Here is a 16121-nt window from a genome sequence, read left to right as displayed (position 1 = left end):
AAAACCTCGTACGCGTTTCATCTAACTTGTACAGCACATCTACACATGCATATGTCCATTCACATACGTATTGTACTGTTTGCGGTTTGTGATGACTGTGGCACCTCAGAAACTCGATTGTTCCAGTGGCAATACAGATCTAGGGAGAGATGCTAGTTTTCCATCTATGTGTTTCACTTGGCTGTATGGAGGCCGTCTGGCTGGAATTCGGAGACGAAGATAAGAGGCTTCGAAAATACAGCTGCTTGGCATTTTGTGGAACATGGGCATCTCACGGGGTGTGCAGACACGCCGCGTCGAGTCTTGCGTGATGTCCAAGTCTGCAGCAAGGTTCAGTGTTACACATCCTCTTGTCTGTCACGAAGGAAGCACAACAGAGTCTCGTGAATCTCTTTTTCCTCGCTTGCCAGATGGTTCTCTGCCTCCCTTCCTCCCGATCTTTCGATTTCGTCCGCCGAATTAGCCTGTTACCTACGCGCTTTGTTCCCGTTCGACTTCTGCTTCCCGCGGTGCATGTGCGGGTCGGAGACACGGCTGAACGGCTCGTCGGCTCGAGCAAAGGCGTCTCTGTAGGAAAACTCACGGATTTTCAGACAGCGATACACAGAAATCGTTCGTATCTTTTTTCTGGCGTCCAAACTTTCGCGCTTCACGTGTGCCATAGACCAGCTGTCTTCGTTGCTTCGATGGAGTGCGTGTCCCACGAGGGTCGTCCACCCCACAACAACAGGGAGGACGGGAGTTTTCTGCGTCCGAACCGACTTGGCGTCGGATGCAAAGCTTAGCCGAGAGACAGATCCGCGGCGATGCGGACATAACGGAGCCCGACTTTGTGCCAGAAGTCTCCGCGCGTTTCGTCTTCTTCCGCTCGTTCCGCTTGGTTTCACGGCCGACTACCAGATTCGTCATCTTTTTCGCGAGTCGGCGAACTTCTTCCAAGGACGTCCCTTGCCTCTAAGACCCATCCAACGGGGCCAGCAAGCGCATGCAGCGTCGCGGCGGTGGCAACATCCCTTGTGCATCACGAACGGCCTTTTTCCTGCAGTCCCGGCAACCCATGCGGCATTTCCCGACCGTCGAGGATCAAGAACAGGTCTCCAGATTTTGGAGGGCAGAGGACGGTACATCGGAATTTCCGTTGTTTTTTCGCCGACACTCTCAACTCGTCAGTCAGACCATGGCTCCTGCGGAACCACATCTACAGAGGTCCCGCATCAAGGCTCTCCAGGGGTTCATCTTGGTCTTGTCTCTCGCTTTCCTTTCTCCGGCCTCCGCTTCAGTGACAGACAGAATGGCAGTCGATTCCTCCAACTCGGCGACGGGCCCCATGAGAGTGTTCGCGATAGGGAATCCGATTCTGGACCTCGTCGCCGAGGTGCCCTCTTCCTTCCTCGACGAGTTCTTCCTCAAGAGGGGAGACGCGACTCTCGCGACTCCGGAACAAATGCGCATCTACTCCACTCTTGACCAGTTCAATCCGACTTCCCTGCCTGGTGGCAGTGCACTCAACTCTGTTCGTGTCGTCCAGAAACTCTTGAGAAAGGTAAAGAGCCTGACAGGCTGCCGCCGCACGCTGGCGGCGCAGACGCAGCCATCCACAGCCGTGTCAGTAGAGACTTGTGCAGGCATACCGCCTTGGCCTAGTCGGCGTTGGCCGCATACACGTACAAATAGTTTTCTGTAACATGTACAGATCCGGGTGCAAACATCCATGTGTACACAGCTACGTAGTGTGTCCAGATGCTGGTATAAATACGTATCTATATCTATGTCTCTCCCTCTCTCTCTTTATATATATATATATTTATAGGTGTATGTGTAGTGTGCACATATTTGCAATTCAATTTTTCTTCTGTGGTTTGTGTGTTTTTGCCTCTAGCCTGGCAGCGCTGGGTACATGGGAGCCATTGGCGATGACCCCCGTGGCCAGGTGCTAAAAGAGCTCTGCGACAAGGAAGGTAAAAGATACGATGGAAAGAAGAGGGAAGACGAGGCACCTTCACTGTGAAGAGCGGCAGCAAAAAGGATCTTCGGTCTCAACATGTGTTTGCCACAGAAGAGTCACCTGCCCCAAGAAGGCGAAAGAGGACCTTATAATCTCCCTCATTCCGCTTTACAGCTGTTTTCTCCTTAGTTTCCATTTATGTATAGAAAGCATCTATAACGGAAGCTGGTATGCATGTGCTTGTAACCGTTGAGGCGAAGCAACTGATTGGCGACGTTCGGATGGGCACCGAGTTTTGAAGCAGTCTGCCGATGTTGTATTCCGAAAGTCAGTTAATTCGTATTGAGCTTGCTATCCAGTGCCAGTCGATGCAAAAGCATGGCTTCTCTGGTTCTGGGACCCCGCAAACAGAGGTCGTCAAGATGCAGACGAGTAGTTCACTGCTTGTTATCTGCTCCCGAGGCAAAGAGCTGTGCACACCTACGTGTACCTGTTCTGTCTCAGTGCTGTATCGTTCCAGACTCACAGTCGGCCCAGCTTGCAGTCGCAGAAGGCAGACCCGTGGTCGATTCGAAGTGCCAAAAAGCGCGGTTTCGTGTCTTTTATTTTCGCGCGCCCTGCAGGCCTCGCCACTCGCTTCATGGTCGCTCCAGGTCAGAGCACCGGAGTGTGTGCCGTGTTGATCAACGAGAAAGAACGGACGCTCTGCACGCATCTCGGCGCATGCGGTTCCTTCCGACTGCCTGAGGACTGGACTACCTTCGCTTCCGGAGCGCTCATCTTTTATGCCACCGCCTACACACTTACTGCGACCCCTAAGGTAGGGAGTGCAGGAGGGGCGGCGCGACTCAAGACCCCACTCTTGACAGTTTTAGGCAAACAAAGTGGTATGCAAATATCGGCATAGCCCCTACGCATATGTATTTATATGTATGAATATATACATATATATATATATATGTATATTTATATGCGGATGTGTGTGCAAGCATTCTGGTGCACACCTGAAACGACGTATTAGCACGAAGGGAAACAGGTAGCGACCTCGAAGAAGAGAAGCAAATATGTAGACATAGAGATAGACAGAACGAATGATAGGGTGGTAGATATAGGTGAATGGTCAGATAGACATATTAGAAAGATCGACTTTGTGACTATTCGTGCCTCTGGACCACTGAGGATGGAAATAGCGGCGAAAGATGTGCGTGTATGAGAATGCTGGTGGTTGTGTATTGTTGCCGCAGTTTTGCAGACCCTGGCAACACAGGTTTCTTCTCACCTTTTCCGTCAGCTTCTACTCTTTGTTTTGCGCATGTCGCCACGCGCTTCGGTGCACCCTTTATGTGTGGAGTGTCTGGCCACTCCTCGTGTCAAGTTCCCCAGCTGCGACTTTTTGGTTTTTCTGTGCACACAGAACGCGCTTGAGGTAGCGGGGTATGCTCATGGCATACCGAACGCCATCTTTACGCTGAACTTGTCGGCTCCGTTCTGCGTTGAGCTGTACAAGGACGCGATGCAGTCTTTGCTTCTCCATACGAACATTCTCTTTGGAAACGAAGAGGAGTTCGCGCATTTGGCGAAAGTTCACAATCTCGTGGCTGCTGAGAAGACGGCGCTGTCCACTGCGAACAAAGAACACGCAGTGGAAGTGTGCACGGGCGCCTTGCGTCTGCTCACTGCCGGTCAGAACACGGGCGCGACGAAGCTCGTTGTCATGACACGGGGTCACAACCCCGTCATTGCTGCTGAGCAAACGTACGTAAAACAGAACGCGCAGGTTCACAAAAAATTTGTGTGTTGTCGAGCGTCACGTCTGTTTCGGTTGGGGAGCTTTGCTGAACTTCCGACGGTCCGCAGTGTAGCTCTTCCCTGGTTTTCTCGGTCACACTTCAGCCCGTTGCAAAAGATAGGGAAACGCAGAGCGTACTCGGCCTCTGACAATGTCGAAAGAGTTCGAGGGTGGAATGTGGATAAACTGCATGAGCAAAATAGCCTGTAAGCAGATGTTCGAGAAAACCGCCGACGCACCTGAATCGTGGTTTCGTGCGCGTATCACGCGCATCGAGAGATTTGCAGTGTACGTGGAAACGTCTTTGGCAAGTGCAGTTCGAAATGCATCTGGACATTGGATGCATCGGTAGACTTCACCTTTCACATTCATTGATATAATGCTTATTTGTATGTGCAAGTGTAGAACTTCGGTGGGAAGCAAGTGTATTTGGTGTCACTATGCACGCATGCGGAAGGAACCGTTTTTGATGGATGAAGCTGCCTGTGTGTTTTATCTTCAGAGCCGACGGAACTGTGGTCGTCCACGAAGTTGGTGTCCCGGTGGTTGCTGCGGAAAAAATTGTGGACACCAACGGCGCGGGCGACGCGTTTGTCGGCGGTTTTCTCTATGCACTCTCGCAGGGAAAAACGGTGAAACAGTGCATCATGTGCGGCAACGCTTGTGCTCAGGATGTGATTCAGCATGTAGGATTTAGTCTCAGCTTCACTTCACTTCCGTGTTGAACTGGTTGATCTGCAGCATGTACACCCTTGAAAGGGGGGGGATTGGGGAATCCCACACACGGTCCAAAAAGTTCGCTTCTTTGAACGGCCGTCTTTTGCCAGGCGTCAACGTGTGCCCTGTGCTCAACTGTACAGAAATCCTCAGTTTAGTTTCGCCGTTTGGCTCTTCCGAACCCATGTACATTAGCCTTGCAGGGTCGTGTTTCCCAGTGCTTTCCGCCGTGATGCGACCGTGTGGCAGTCTCCGTGTGTTTGAGGTGGAAGTTCGTTCGGTCCAAAATGGTGTGGCAGTGAAATGGTGCATTCACGGGAACGTAGTCCCACAGTTTCGCTCCATACGCCGCGTGTATTGGCCAAAATAGTCGTTGCAGAACTCGTTTGGCAAGTCAAATGACGGATTCAGTTCCACAGGATATCGCGAGCAATCAGCCAAAGGGCCTCCAACGGGATCAGCAAAGTCCCAAAATCTCCTTTTCCGGTCAAAACTGAGGCACAGAGATGTCAACGGCGGGTTTTTATGGCGTCAGACATGCAGCTGGACAAACAGCCACGCACGATTGCCGCCGGCCGAGAGACACCGAAAACGAAACGAAAGACTTAGAAATTTCCACACAACGAAGCATATACGAAACGCAGCTGGGATGTCTGACACCAGCAATCGCCGCTCATCTGAAACAAAAACGACAGGCACATACACAAAGGCACCATTTTCTCGCTTCATGCATATAAATATGTATGTTCAAATATTTTCATCACAAGGCCCTTTCGGTCGGTTCAACTTCTGCTCAAACAAACCAAGAACCTCTAACATGTGTACCTCAGTTTGACGACGCTGGAGACGCGCTGGTATGTCTGGATATATATTTGCATGTATGTGCACGATGCGTGTGTCTTCCTATGCGCACCGTGTTCGTTTATAGGCAGCACTGCTCTGTATAACTGTTTTCGTGGAGTCTAGGAGCCTCTCGAATATACATCCATGTATCTTGCCTTCTTTCGCTACGTCCGCACTATTGAATCCACAGCGTTTCCAAGGGGTGGAACGAGAGACTAGAACATGGTTGCTTTTCGACTCCTAGCAAGTTGTAAGAACGTTCACGATTGTTTCCATTCTTCCATCTTCCACACCAGTGACCTCATGAGCCTGTCAGTCATTGTCCTCTACGTTCCTAGACCTACGAACAAATAAGCGAGGTCTGCTGGCGACATTCCGCACAGTACTCGATAATCGAACGATTTAAAACAAGGTGTTGTTGCAACTGTTACAACACCCCCCTCAAATCGAATCACAGATATGTGTCGGGCCTGGGGCGTGCACCCTCTATGGATAGGATTCTTGTTTCGACTGCATCAACGAGACTGACAAGGCGGAAGGCTACGACTGATGCTACGCAGTGGCAGGCAGAGTAGACAAGAAGCCTGACAATCAGTATGCCACGAAAACTGTGCAACAACACTCAACTCATCTGGAATTCCGAACGTGTCAGTTCGAGATCCCGGCGTTTCTGGAGGCCAAGATATCGACAGAGGAGCAAGAATCTGCGCGCATGTGTGCCAGGTCTCTTGCTTGGATTAGCAGACAACACCTTCAGGAAACACTGTCGGGCGCATTTGTCGGTGCCCCGCGAGTTGCTTGCGTTTCTTACTCTCCATAACATCATCAACATCACAGCTATCTACTGCTATCGTACCGGAATGGTACTTTCTCGTATATCCCGGGATGTTAAAAGTGCCCAGCGTATATTTGAAAACCCAACATTTGCCGACGGAGTATACACATACCAAGATATTGTTGCACATCTGCACTTGTCTCGCAGAGCAACCTCTGCAACTTCCCCAGGAATATAGTGCCTCGGGACAGCATTGAAGGACACGATAAACCAGTTATTGCCGTCTCGTTTTCCGGAGTATACGAGGAGGGAAGGCGACGAGAACAAAGGCAATCTTACATTGTCTTGACTCGAGAGAAACGCAACATCTTGTATAGAAGAGACACACGTGCAGAAAAGTGAACGGTCGCGACATCCTTCAGTTTCTGTGTGCGGTACCGTTCTAGCAATCGTTAAACCATGTGTACAGTGAGAGACGCTCGACACTTTTTCACCCCTTCTTCCCGGTTCCGCTGCATTCCCTGCCTTTCTGGAAGTGTGCAAGCGTGTCCAATCTCTGTGCGAAGGTAGAAGATCACGTCTAAATCGAGAGGTTGAAATTTGAGGGCATAAACGGATGGGGCTGTCGACTGACTACAAGGATCTTTGCTGAGGTCGCAGTTTATCCACTGCGAGATCGGCGGACGCGCGCGGGGCGACGCCCGTAAGTGGCTAGGCGAGTTGAGAGAAAAATTTTACCGCTAGCGAGCGCCCCTTTTCTTCGTTTCTTCTTCGATTTTTGATGTTCTTCCGCATCTTTGTTCTCTGTTTTCTTCCCTGCGAAGAATTTCCCGCTCTTCGCGGTCCTGGGTGCTTCCCTCCAGCTCTCCCGTTCCCTCTCGACAGAGCTCGCGCTACCTTCCTCAGAGCCAGCGCATGCCTACAAAGGACGTCTTTTTTGTTCTCGGCGTGAAGTCTCCTTCTTTGTCGCTTCGTCTTCCCCAGAAGCAGGCTCTAGGTTCCTTGTCTCTCTTCGCTGTCGCTGCCTGTCCTTTTCTCGCGGGTCCTGCTTTCTCCACGGTGCCTCGCACACTCCTCCCTTCCGCCTCATGGAACGAGACGAGAAGTGAGTCGCCCGTGAGCTGGGCTAAGAACATCTCTCGGCAGTTTGCTGGCCACCTTCCATTTGAAATTGGAGGCCTGACCACTGCTTGCCAAGGACTTTCCTGCCTCTGGGGCGCCGCAATGCAGCTGCTGTTTACGTGCTCCTGCACTGGACACGGATTATACACTGCAAGACTTCCTCATGCGTCTTAGCAGTTAACAGAGGCCGATGTGCATCAGACGCGTCTCCCGTTAGAGACTTTGCAACCCTCACGTCTTGTACGGCTTCTGTTTTGCGAGAAGCAACTGACGCTCTCTCTCCCTTCTCTAGTTCCTAGGTTGCTTGTCGCCGTGCTTTACTCCCGAATTCGAATTCCGCGTTGCTTTTCTCGTGTCTCCGCTGCCAGCTCCGACAAAGTATTTCTCCTCTTCCCTTCTCAGTTCGCATTCCATCCGCCATCTCTCTGTCTTGCTTTCTCTGCACCAGCTGTCTCATTTTTCCGTCTCTCCAAGATGGCTAACCTCCCCCATTTGGACGGGTCCGTAGCGGGGCTGTCGGCCCCTGCGGGTCGAAGTGTCTCTGGACAGGTGTCTCCTGCGGACGAGGGAGGTTTTAGCGCTGATCGCGAAAAGGGCACGAGCCTGCATGCTCACACAGCGGTCCGGTATGCTGCGCCCAGCAACACCTCGCGAGGGAAGTTCTTGCGGACGCTGCCAGTGCTGTTCGTCCTCTCTCTGGTGAGCTGCATTGTCCTGATCTACGTCACGCTCCACATTCTGCCTCTGCTTGGACTCGTCCCCTGCCCACAAGGGGATCCTGAATGCGGCGGAGACAGCGAGGCGTTTGCTCGCGGCATCGGGGAACTCTCAGCGCTCCTCGTTCTCCTCACTCTCCAACTTTCTTCCTTCTGCCTGGCTGTCTTCGTCTCGCCTGGAGGCGTCCCTGACCTCTCTGCAGAGGAAGAAGAACGCGTGCTCCTGCATCAACCTGCGGTAAGCGTCGCGGTCAAAGTCTCGAGGTCATCCCATACCCCATGGAACTGCTGAAGACGACTGAAAATAATGGATCTCCATATCCTACGACGTACATGTTGTTCAGCAGCGTGTGAAAAGACTCGTCTTAAATGCGCGCGCCTCCCTCATACGACAAATAGACTTCACAGCAGTGGGTCGGGACTGTTCACGCACTTGATAAAATCAGGTGTCAGGCCGTACGCAGCGTGGAATTGTGCCCGCGGAAATCAGTTCCTGGGGGATTTCCTTCCACACCTGCATTGCGCTCAAACACCTCACATAGTGCATGCAAAAAGCCTGACATACGACATGCACGTGCATATATATATATATATATATATATATATATATATACAGACACATTCATGTGTATATGTTTATATATATGTCTATATATATATATATGCGTAGGTACCGATACACGTTCAATCATGTTTAAACATTTAGATGCAGGGTGTCAAAGGCGTTGTTTACGAACCTGTGCGGACACTTCCTTCCTGTTCTTCTCTTTCTCTTTCGTTGGTTTTTCTCTCGCATGTTCCACGCTTGCTGTTTTTCTCTGTCGCATGCGCGGAAATGACCAGGAGGTGAAGCGCACCGGCGAGCGCCGCGAATGCAAATGGTGTCTGCACTACAAACCAGATCGGACGCACCACTGCCGAGTGTGCAGAACGTGCGTCTTGAAGATGGATCACCATTGTCCGTGGATTGACAATTGCGTCGGATGGGGAAACCACAAGTATTTCATGCTCTCCATCATCTACTCGTCTGTTCTCTCCATTTACGTCGCCGCCACCATGTTCGAATCTGTGGCGCGAGCTGTCAACTCTCCCTCTGTAAGTTCATTGCCCCGCCGAGAGGACCTCTGGGCAACAGGCAACGGGCGACAGCTTTTCTTCTGCGTAGGTCCGCAGAGGACGTTTCTCTCTCGGGTTCGCAGTCTGCTGACAGAAACCGGACACACACCATGGGGAGGGGGGGGGAGGGGACAAAAGGCTTAGGCCTGCACACGATTTCTGTCCGCGGAAACATACGTTCGACATCCTCTCACGAGGTGCACAGCGAGACGGCCGTTTCAGTGCATGTGCGTGCTTCTTCTGGAGACACATGGGTGTCTCTTGAAAAGAACATGTTTGTACGCATTCGTGAGCATAAATAGCAACACATATGTGAACATACATAATCAAGGACGTATATGTATACGGTGGTTGACTGGAACAAAGTAACGCTTGGGATGAAGACCGAGACAACAGACGACTGTGGTTGCAAGCAGCTACTGTTTTCGGGATCTGTGGGGTCCGTTACATGGGCAGGAAACCTTTGGCGTCTTGTTCTGCCTCCTGTTCGGAGAGACTCTGGACATCTTCCTCGGCATCGTCGTCACGGGTTTCCTCGGTTTCCACTTGTACCTCATGGTGAAGGGAATGACGACAATTGAGTTCTGCGAGAAGCAGTTCCGACACCCGTATGCGGCGGAGCAGCAGGTGAGTTAAACGGCCGGGAGTTGAACTTTCGGCCTTTCTGCCAGTCTAGGAAAGTACACGGTGCCCGCAGATGGTAGCGGAAGAAAGCAGCGTGCATCGCTACGTACGTGCTGTTCTGTCTGCTTTTCTGCAGTCGATGTGGAACCGCGGGGCGTGGATCAACTTCAATGACGCCTTCGGATATAATCCGCTTCTCTGGTTTCTGCCTGTTGGTAAGAAGGAGCATGAAAGGGCACTCGTGGGGTGGACGGAGGAACGCGGACAAACGAATGATGTCGTTTCTGGGTGATATTTTCTCCCCTGCGAGCAAGCTGGCTGTCGCACGCGTAGAACTCTGATTCTGCGTTTTGTGGCGAGTATCATCAGTTATAGTTCCCACCTGCACATCGGATAAAAACTCCCTGTAATGTAAACGACATTTTAGAGACTGCTGGGGTTGTCCAAACGCAGATTTTTGCAAGTGTAGATATATCAGCATGCTGTCACTGGCGCAAGCCACATGCAGTGATTTCTGCATGTATCGAGGCTTGAAACAACTGCTCTGCTCATGGTATTCGCTTCCTTATCAAGTAAGCCCTAGGAGAAAAAAAACGTTTTATTTTTGGTGTGAGCTTCTGCTTTCAGACAATCGCCGTGGGAACGGGATGCACTTCATCCCTCAGCGCCGCTTCGGATCCGCCATATCACAGGACAGGGCGATCGGCGCCGACGTAGGCAAAGAGTTGTGAAAAAATCAAATGCGAAACGAGAAGCTTAGGCGGAGCAAACAGATCCTTTCTGATTCCTAAATAGACGTGTTTTCCTCAAGACCTTCCAGCTGAAGGAACAAGAGTAAAATTCCTCAAGTCTCCTGGATCCCAGTTCTTTGGTTGAGCCGCAACACTGCGGGTGAACGAATCCGAATCAACACGCAGAGATCACATAGAAACTCGAATGTTTACAGATGTCTCGAACTTCTCCTGCCTCTGCGTAAGCATCGATGCCGGCGAGAGAACGTTGAGTTATTTGTGAGATTGTTCACTGCGCAGAGCGCCACATCGGGTGGGTGGAGAGAGGGGGTTTACATGAGGAAGGAAATATCTGTTTCTGTGGGATCGTTCATCACTGCGTGCTGATGCAGTCGTGCAGACTACACTTTTTAGGACAGCGTATGAAAAGAAAACACTTGGAGGGAACGTGAGACAAGGGCGAGTGCGTCGGGTAGTGGAAGAGAGTTCACTTGCGCAGATTCCTGAGCAAAAAGAGGAAGCAGGTGAAGAGAAAAACATCGATATTTTCACAGTCTCTGTACCATCATTCTAGGTGGCTTGCAAAAACTGCACGTGCGGGGGGTAACGCGGTGACGTAAATTTTCACCACATGTATTTCTCATGCCGTCGACCCTAAAAGTTCAACGGAACAAAATGGTCGGGTGTGCAACTTGAAAGAGAGACCAGAAGATCATTGGTGTCTCACATCTCCTCCTTTTTGATGTGGAAAATCTGTGGATGGCTTTATGGTTGTGAATAGAAGCGGCGGATGCAAGTGATTTTCTGGGGGTGCTCGCGAGCCAACGTAGTGCCTCAGAATTAGTCTTGAGCGCTTGGGAGTTCCCGTTCGGCGAGGCGTGACTGCGTGGCTTCTTTCGATTCTTTTGAAAATCTGAAATGCTCATTTGGCACGAGGTACCTGCGCTCCCAACGGTTCGGCGCAGGTTGTCGCCCATTCCCCACCTTGCGGAGTCATAATGAAGTTCTTCAGAAAATAAAGGATGCATATCATGTGTTGTTGTGCTATCATTTTTAAAGAAACAGCACTGTAGATATACTAACGCTTGCGGCCAAGAGAACGTATGACTCTCGCAAAAGGTTTTCTTTTTTAAAGAAAGCAGACCGACGTTGGAAGAGGTTCGGATCCGGCAATGTCTTGCAAACCTGCCGGATTTCAACGATTTCTTTGGAAAAGAGAAGTGAAACAAGAACAGAAAGCGGATTGCCGACTAGGATTCCGATCTTGACGCTGCTGATTCCAAACACAGCCGGGTACCGAACCAACTCACGCTGAGGAACCACATTCACGCCGCTACTGTTTCCGGCAAGTTTCCTTCTACGGTGTGAAAAGTTGTTCATGCAGCATAAACGAATCGGCCAGCTTCCATCCGTCACCTTCACGAGTTGCTGGCTTGCTGGGTGAGGAAGTGCTCCAGTCACGAAACACGAACCGCCGAAGAACTACCAGTATTTTCATGTTTACTTGGAAGCCGTAGGCACTAACAATGCCGCTCATAGTGCGCTGAATCACGTCTTAACTTTACGCTGGAGTTTTTTTAATGTTTACTGACTAGAGAGCATGGAAACAAAAATAATCTATTGTTTAGCTCCTTTCATTGAAATCAAGAGAGCTAAAAGAAAGGGGAATACCAGAGGTACCATCCAACGGAATGAAAGCGCAGACCTGGCAAAATCAATGTGTTCGCACGCTGTCACGAAGATCTGCATGTATTTTTGTCCATTAAACAACCCGCTTCGATAGGAGTGTATGCATAACATGCATGAGCTCGTCTGTCCCGTCTGTTACGATACTTTGGGGGGCTCTAGCTTAAGTGCTGAAGCTTATCGCTAGGAACGTGTTTTCACCGCTGGCAACACTGTAGGAAGTGAGGTTGGCGTTTCAGGAGTTTCAAGAGATTCTTGTCTTTCTTTTCAACATGTAACAGAGTTCCACTGATTCTCCATTGTAATTCTTGGTCTGGTTCAGGCACCCGGTTGATGTAGGCTGCAGCGATTATCGCTTTTTGACGTTCTGTTGTGCTCGAACCGTCAGTCTTCCAGCAGGCAGTTACTTCATACCAATGTGACTGTCCAGGAAGCTAGGCTTCCGGGACTCCATTAAGCTCTCAAATCCTATCGCTGAGATGTGACCATAGCTCCAATACGCCGTTTTGGCGCTACTCAGCCAGCTGGTTACCAGGTAGCCCCTCAACTCGCGTCGGCAGCGGAGAACCTTTCCACTTAATATGTTTCCAGCCTTCCTCAACGCGGCCCAGTTGTCATGAAGCTTCTCGGTCAGATTCATCAACATGCCACACGCGCATTTGTCTGACCACTAGTTTCTGCGAGTCACTTCGGGAGTGACTTTTTGCAAACAAGGGAAAGCGAAGCCAACGGGAACACATACGAGCTGTGACACTTCCATATCTTCCTCCCTGGGTCAACCGCTCCCGTGCCTGAAGATTCAACTCACTTATCCAAGGGTTTTAGCGAGGAGAGAGACGCCCAGAAGAGTGCACTGTGAAAATTAGTGCCATGGAAGATGGGAACCGACAAATGAAACAATAAGGGAGAGATGGTGAAACGAAAGAACAAACGTCCGAGATAGTATAGTGGCTAGTATTTCCGCCTGTCACGCGGAAGACCCGGGTTCAATTCCCGGTCTCGGAGTATGTTTCCCTCTTTATTCGTTCGCGTTGCTTCTGTTTGAATAGTCCAAAATTTTATTTGCGACACATCGCTTCAAATCGCGGCTTGCACTTCTACAGGGTGAATTTTGTTCAAAAGCATTGTCATTGGTCGTTTTAATGTCTCAAGGACCTGCCCTCCCCTTACCACGTCTCCCCGCACATGTCATCTGCGCTAAAATACCGAAGTAATCTGGTAAACGAGCAGCCCACGGAATCAAATGACCTCCCGATAAAATTGATTGACGAGTTCTTTTTTTTGCCCCATGTAGGAATTTTGGTATTTTTCTCGAACAAAACCCCTCAGACGCCTCGCGGCGATACACACTCGACATGCCCTAAAATGCGGTGGCCGGCAGCAGCGTAGAACAGTTGGAAGCGCAGATACACAAAGCATAAATATGCAAAACTGATACCCCGAGCAAGCCACTTGTCAACTACACCGAAAACTGAACGGTATTGACGAAACAAATTTGTAAAGAAGATGAAACCCGCAAACACTGTCACGTGAGCTCTGTGCATCATGATCGCACAATCCGTACAAAGATCCAAATGTACCAATGCGTATGATATGAATGATCCCTGTTTCACCACGTGGAGTGTAACTATTCGGTGTATTCTGAAACTGCGCTTTTGTTTTGTGTGACGGAGCTATGCAATGGGTGATTTTCCCCAGCTTCTTTGCTGAATCTCTCTACCGCAGATACGCAGACGAGCTCTTTCCGCCCTCGGTCGTTGTATGAAAAAAAAATTGCGCAATACCGTCACCATGCGCGCAGAGCAGCGTACTCTGGTCTCTAAGAACCTGGGGACAGTGCTACGAACCCGTTCAGTTTCAATGAGGAAGACACTGTCGCGACACGGAAATATGGTATTTTCTCGCGTCTCTACAGAAACCAATTCTAGGAATCAAGGGCACAGAAAGCTTACCGGTTCAGTCCACCCGCCTCACCCTGGCAACTCGGTGTTGCACAGAGCGCGGGGCCAGAGCCCAACGGTGTTTGCCTGTTGAGTAACTTCGCTTCTGCCAAAAGAAGCCGGGTCGCGAATCCAGGAGTCTTTCTCATTTGTGAAGTCATTGTAAGTGTGAACGCCCCAGTTGTGTCTGTTTGTACTTTTCTTACTCGTTCGAGCGCGGCCGCCTGTTCCTCGCAAACGCCGAACGTCCCAAAAAACAAAGGCGTGGCTTTGCCCCCGTTTTCTCTCTTGCAAGCCGATCCGGTGTTGGGTAAGCGCCCACTTACCCCAATGGGGGAGGCGCTTGCAATACAGTTTGTGAATTGTGGTCTGTGTCCGTGTGGAGATGTCCCTGTTTGCATAGATTTGCTTCGGTAGCAGACCTGACGTGATCGGTTTTTGTGCGCTAGAGCGTCGAGTGTATATCGGGCGCTGCGGCTTTCACCTGGCTTCTCGCGGTTGCAGTCTTCGCGTGCCTGTTGTGTTTTCGTGTTTGTCGTTTTTCCTTGTTTATGTTCTCATTTTCCAGTCTCCAGCAACAGCCCCAGCGAAGTGTCTACACTTTTTCAGTGTCCAAGGAACACGATTTCTGCCTTTGCCGAATTTTTCTGCCTCTCCTCTCTTCGCGCGGTCCGCCAACTGCAATTTGGTCTGCTGCGCGTTTTCAGCGGTGCTTTTGTACCTTTTTTGTTTTTAGTTGTCTATACGTTGTCCTGCTCGGCGGGCACGTGGTATCTCCGGTCCGCAGGGGACGTTTCTCTGTGTCTTTGGGGGAAAACAGCCCCGCCGGAGGGCCGAGAGGAGACAGTTGTCCGCGCCCCGTTTTCGTCGTAGGCGGGTTGTCAAGAACAAGAACGTGTAACAGTGGCCTTTCCCTTTTTTCCGGAAAAATGGAGCAACATAATCCCCTTGTTCCACAGTTCCTCTGTTTGCATCCTCTCTATCTCCCCCCCCAGTCTCCGCGAGTCTCGCCTCCTGCCTTGTCGATACTTTCCCTCTCGCTCTTCTACGCTCCGATGGCTTCCTTACTCAGAACTTGCTCTCGTTTTCCTCTCAGTCCGTCCTGCTCTTGTCTGGACGTTTCCTCCTCCGGTAGGTGAAGGCAAGCAACTGGTCTCTGCGTCGAGCTCTGACACGTTGTCTATGTACCGTCTCGCAGAATTCGCCTGCGGGACTCGTACAGCAACCTGACGACTGCGGCAGCGTCTGTCCTGGTGTCTTTGTGCCCGTTTTCCCCTTCGAAAGAGGGGCGTGAAGCGAGCTTCGTTGCTCTAGTCGCAAAGATTTTTTGTCTTCCCGACGCTCTCAGATCTTCCGGCCTCTCCTCTTCTCAGAGACAGGTCTCACAGCACGCAGAGCGCAGGGGTCCCCCTGCCCTCGACGAAGCGCCATTTTTAGTCCTCGGAAAAGAGCAGTGGACTATCTCTCCCCCCGTCCCCACGAAGCGAGCGACGGTCCTTCGGAAACTCCTTTAGCTATAGCTTGTTTAGTTTCTAGGAAAATCCAACGCTCCCAGTCGGGTCACCTTTTCCTCGGGTCGACAACGATCGCGTTCCTGGACCGCATTCGGCTTCACGCCCCTGGGTACAGTTCAGTTGAGTTGAATTCTTCGAGTTTGTTGATGTCTGAGTTCAGGTGTCGGTACGCTCCACCGTCTTTCGTTGCCTCGTGCGTTCCCTTTTCGGCTCTCGGGTTTCGAGGCCTTATGTGCGCCGCGTCATTCCAGCGGAGTTTGTCTGCTGTTGTGTGTCTAACAAGTGGTTTTTCGCAGTTTTGAGTTGCCTCGCGTCTCTTCGCGAGAGCTTACATTTAACAACTCGAAGGTGCGACCCCCCCGCCTGTGTAGCCAGCGGTGCGGGAAGCAGGCGGGATGCACATAAGAAGACCAGGTGACACTTTCGATTCTCTTCCTTACCAGCGGGTCTGCATCCAAGTTGATGCTACCAGCTTTCTCCAAGGTCGCGAAAGAGTGCTGACGACGCTCCGTATTGCGGATTCGACACGTATGCGACAGTGCTTCCCGTCGTCTTTCGACACACTCTGCCTTTTCTTCGTATTCGACAAGCCATATGTCTTCC

General features: G+C 50.9%; 2 protein-coding genes and 1 non-coding gene across 3 annotated transcripts; all 3 read left to right on the top strand.

The window, feature by feature from the left end:
- The first annotated feature begins 604 nt into the window (after positions 1-604).
- On the top strand, positions 605-6639 carry TGME49_250880 (kinase, pfkB family protein). Its single transcript, XM_002367328.2, has 5 exons — positions 605-1543; positions 1880-1958; positions 2569-2765; positions 3360-3700; positions 4237-6639. Exons 1-5 carry the CDS (start codon positions 986-988, stop codon positions 4457-4459), a joined length of 1398 nt encoding a protein of 465 aa, XP_002367369.1. The 5' UTR covers positions 605-985; the 3' UTR covers positions 4460-6639.
- A 175-nt stretch (positions 6640-6814) lies between these two features.
- On the top strand, positions 6815-12298 carry TGME49_250870 (DHHC zinc finger domain-containing protein). The gene is made up of 5 exons (XM_002367327.2): positions 6815-8145; positions 8751-9002; positions 9480-9650; positions 9784-9862; positions 10275-12298. Exons 1-5 carry the CDS (start codon positions 7666-7668, stop codon positions 10376-10378), a joined length of 1086 nt encoding a protein of 361 aa, XP_002367368.1. The 5' UTR covers positions 6815-7665; the 3' UTR covers positions 10379-12298.
- A 699-nt stretch (positions 12299-12997) lies between these two features.
- TGME49_250860 lies at positions 12998-13069 on the top strand. The gene has a single exon. It is a non-coding gene; the product is annotated as a tRNA-Asp (tRNA).
- Positions 13070-16121: the final 3052 nt, after the last annotated feature.

The sequence above is a fragment of the Toxoplasma gondii genome, chromosome XII (genome assembly GCF_000006565.2).
Source record: "Toxoplasma gondii ME49 chromosome XII, whole genome shotgun sequence".
In the NCBI taxonomy this organism is placed as follows: domain Eukaryota; phylum Apicomplexa; class Conoidasida; order Eucoccidiorida; family Sarcocystidae; genus Toxoplasma; species Toxoplasma gondii.
Note: the sequence above shows the minus strand (reverse complement) of the source record. Positions and strands in the feature narration are given on the sequence as shown.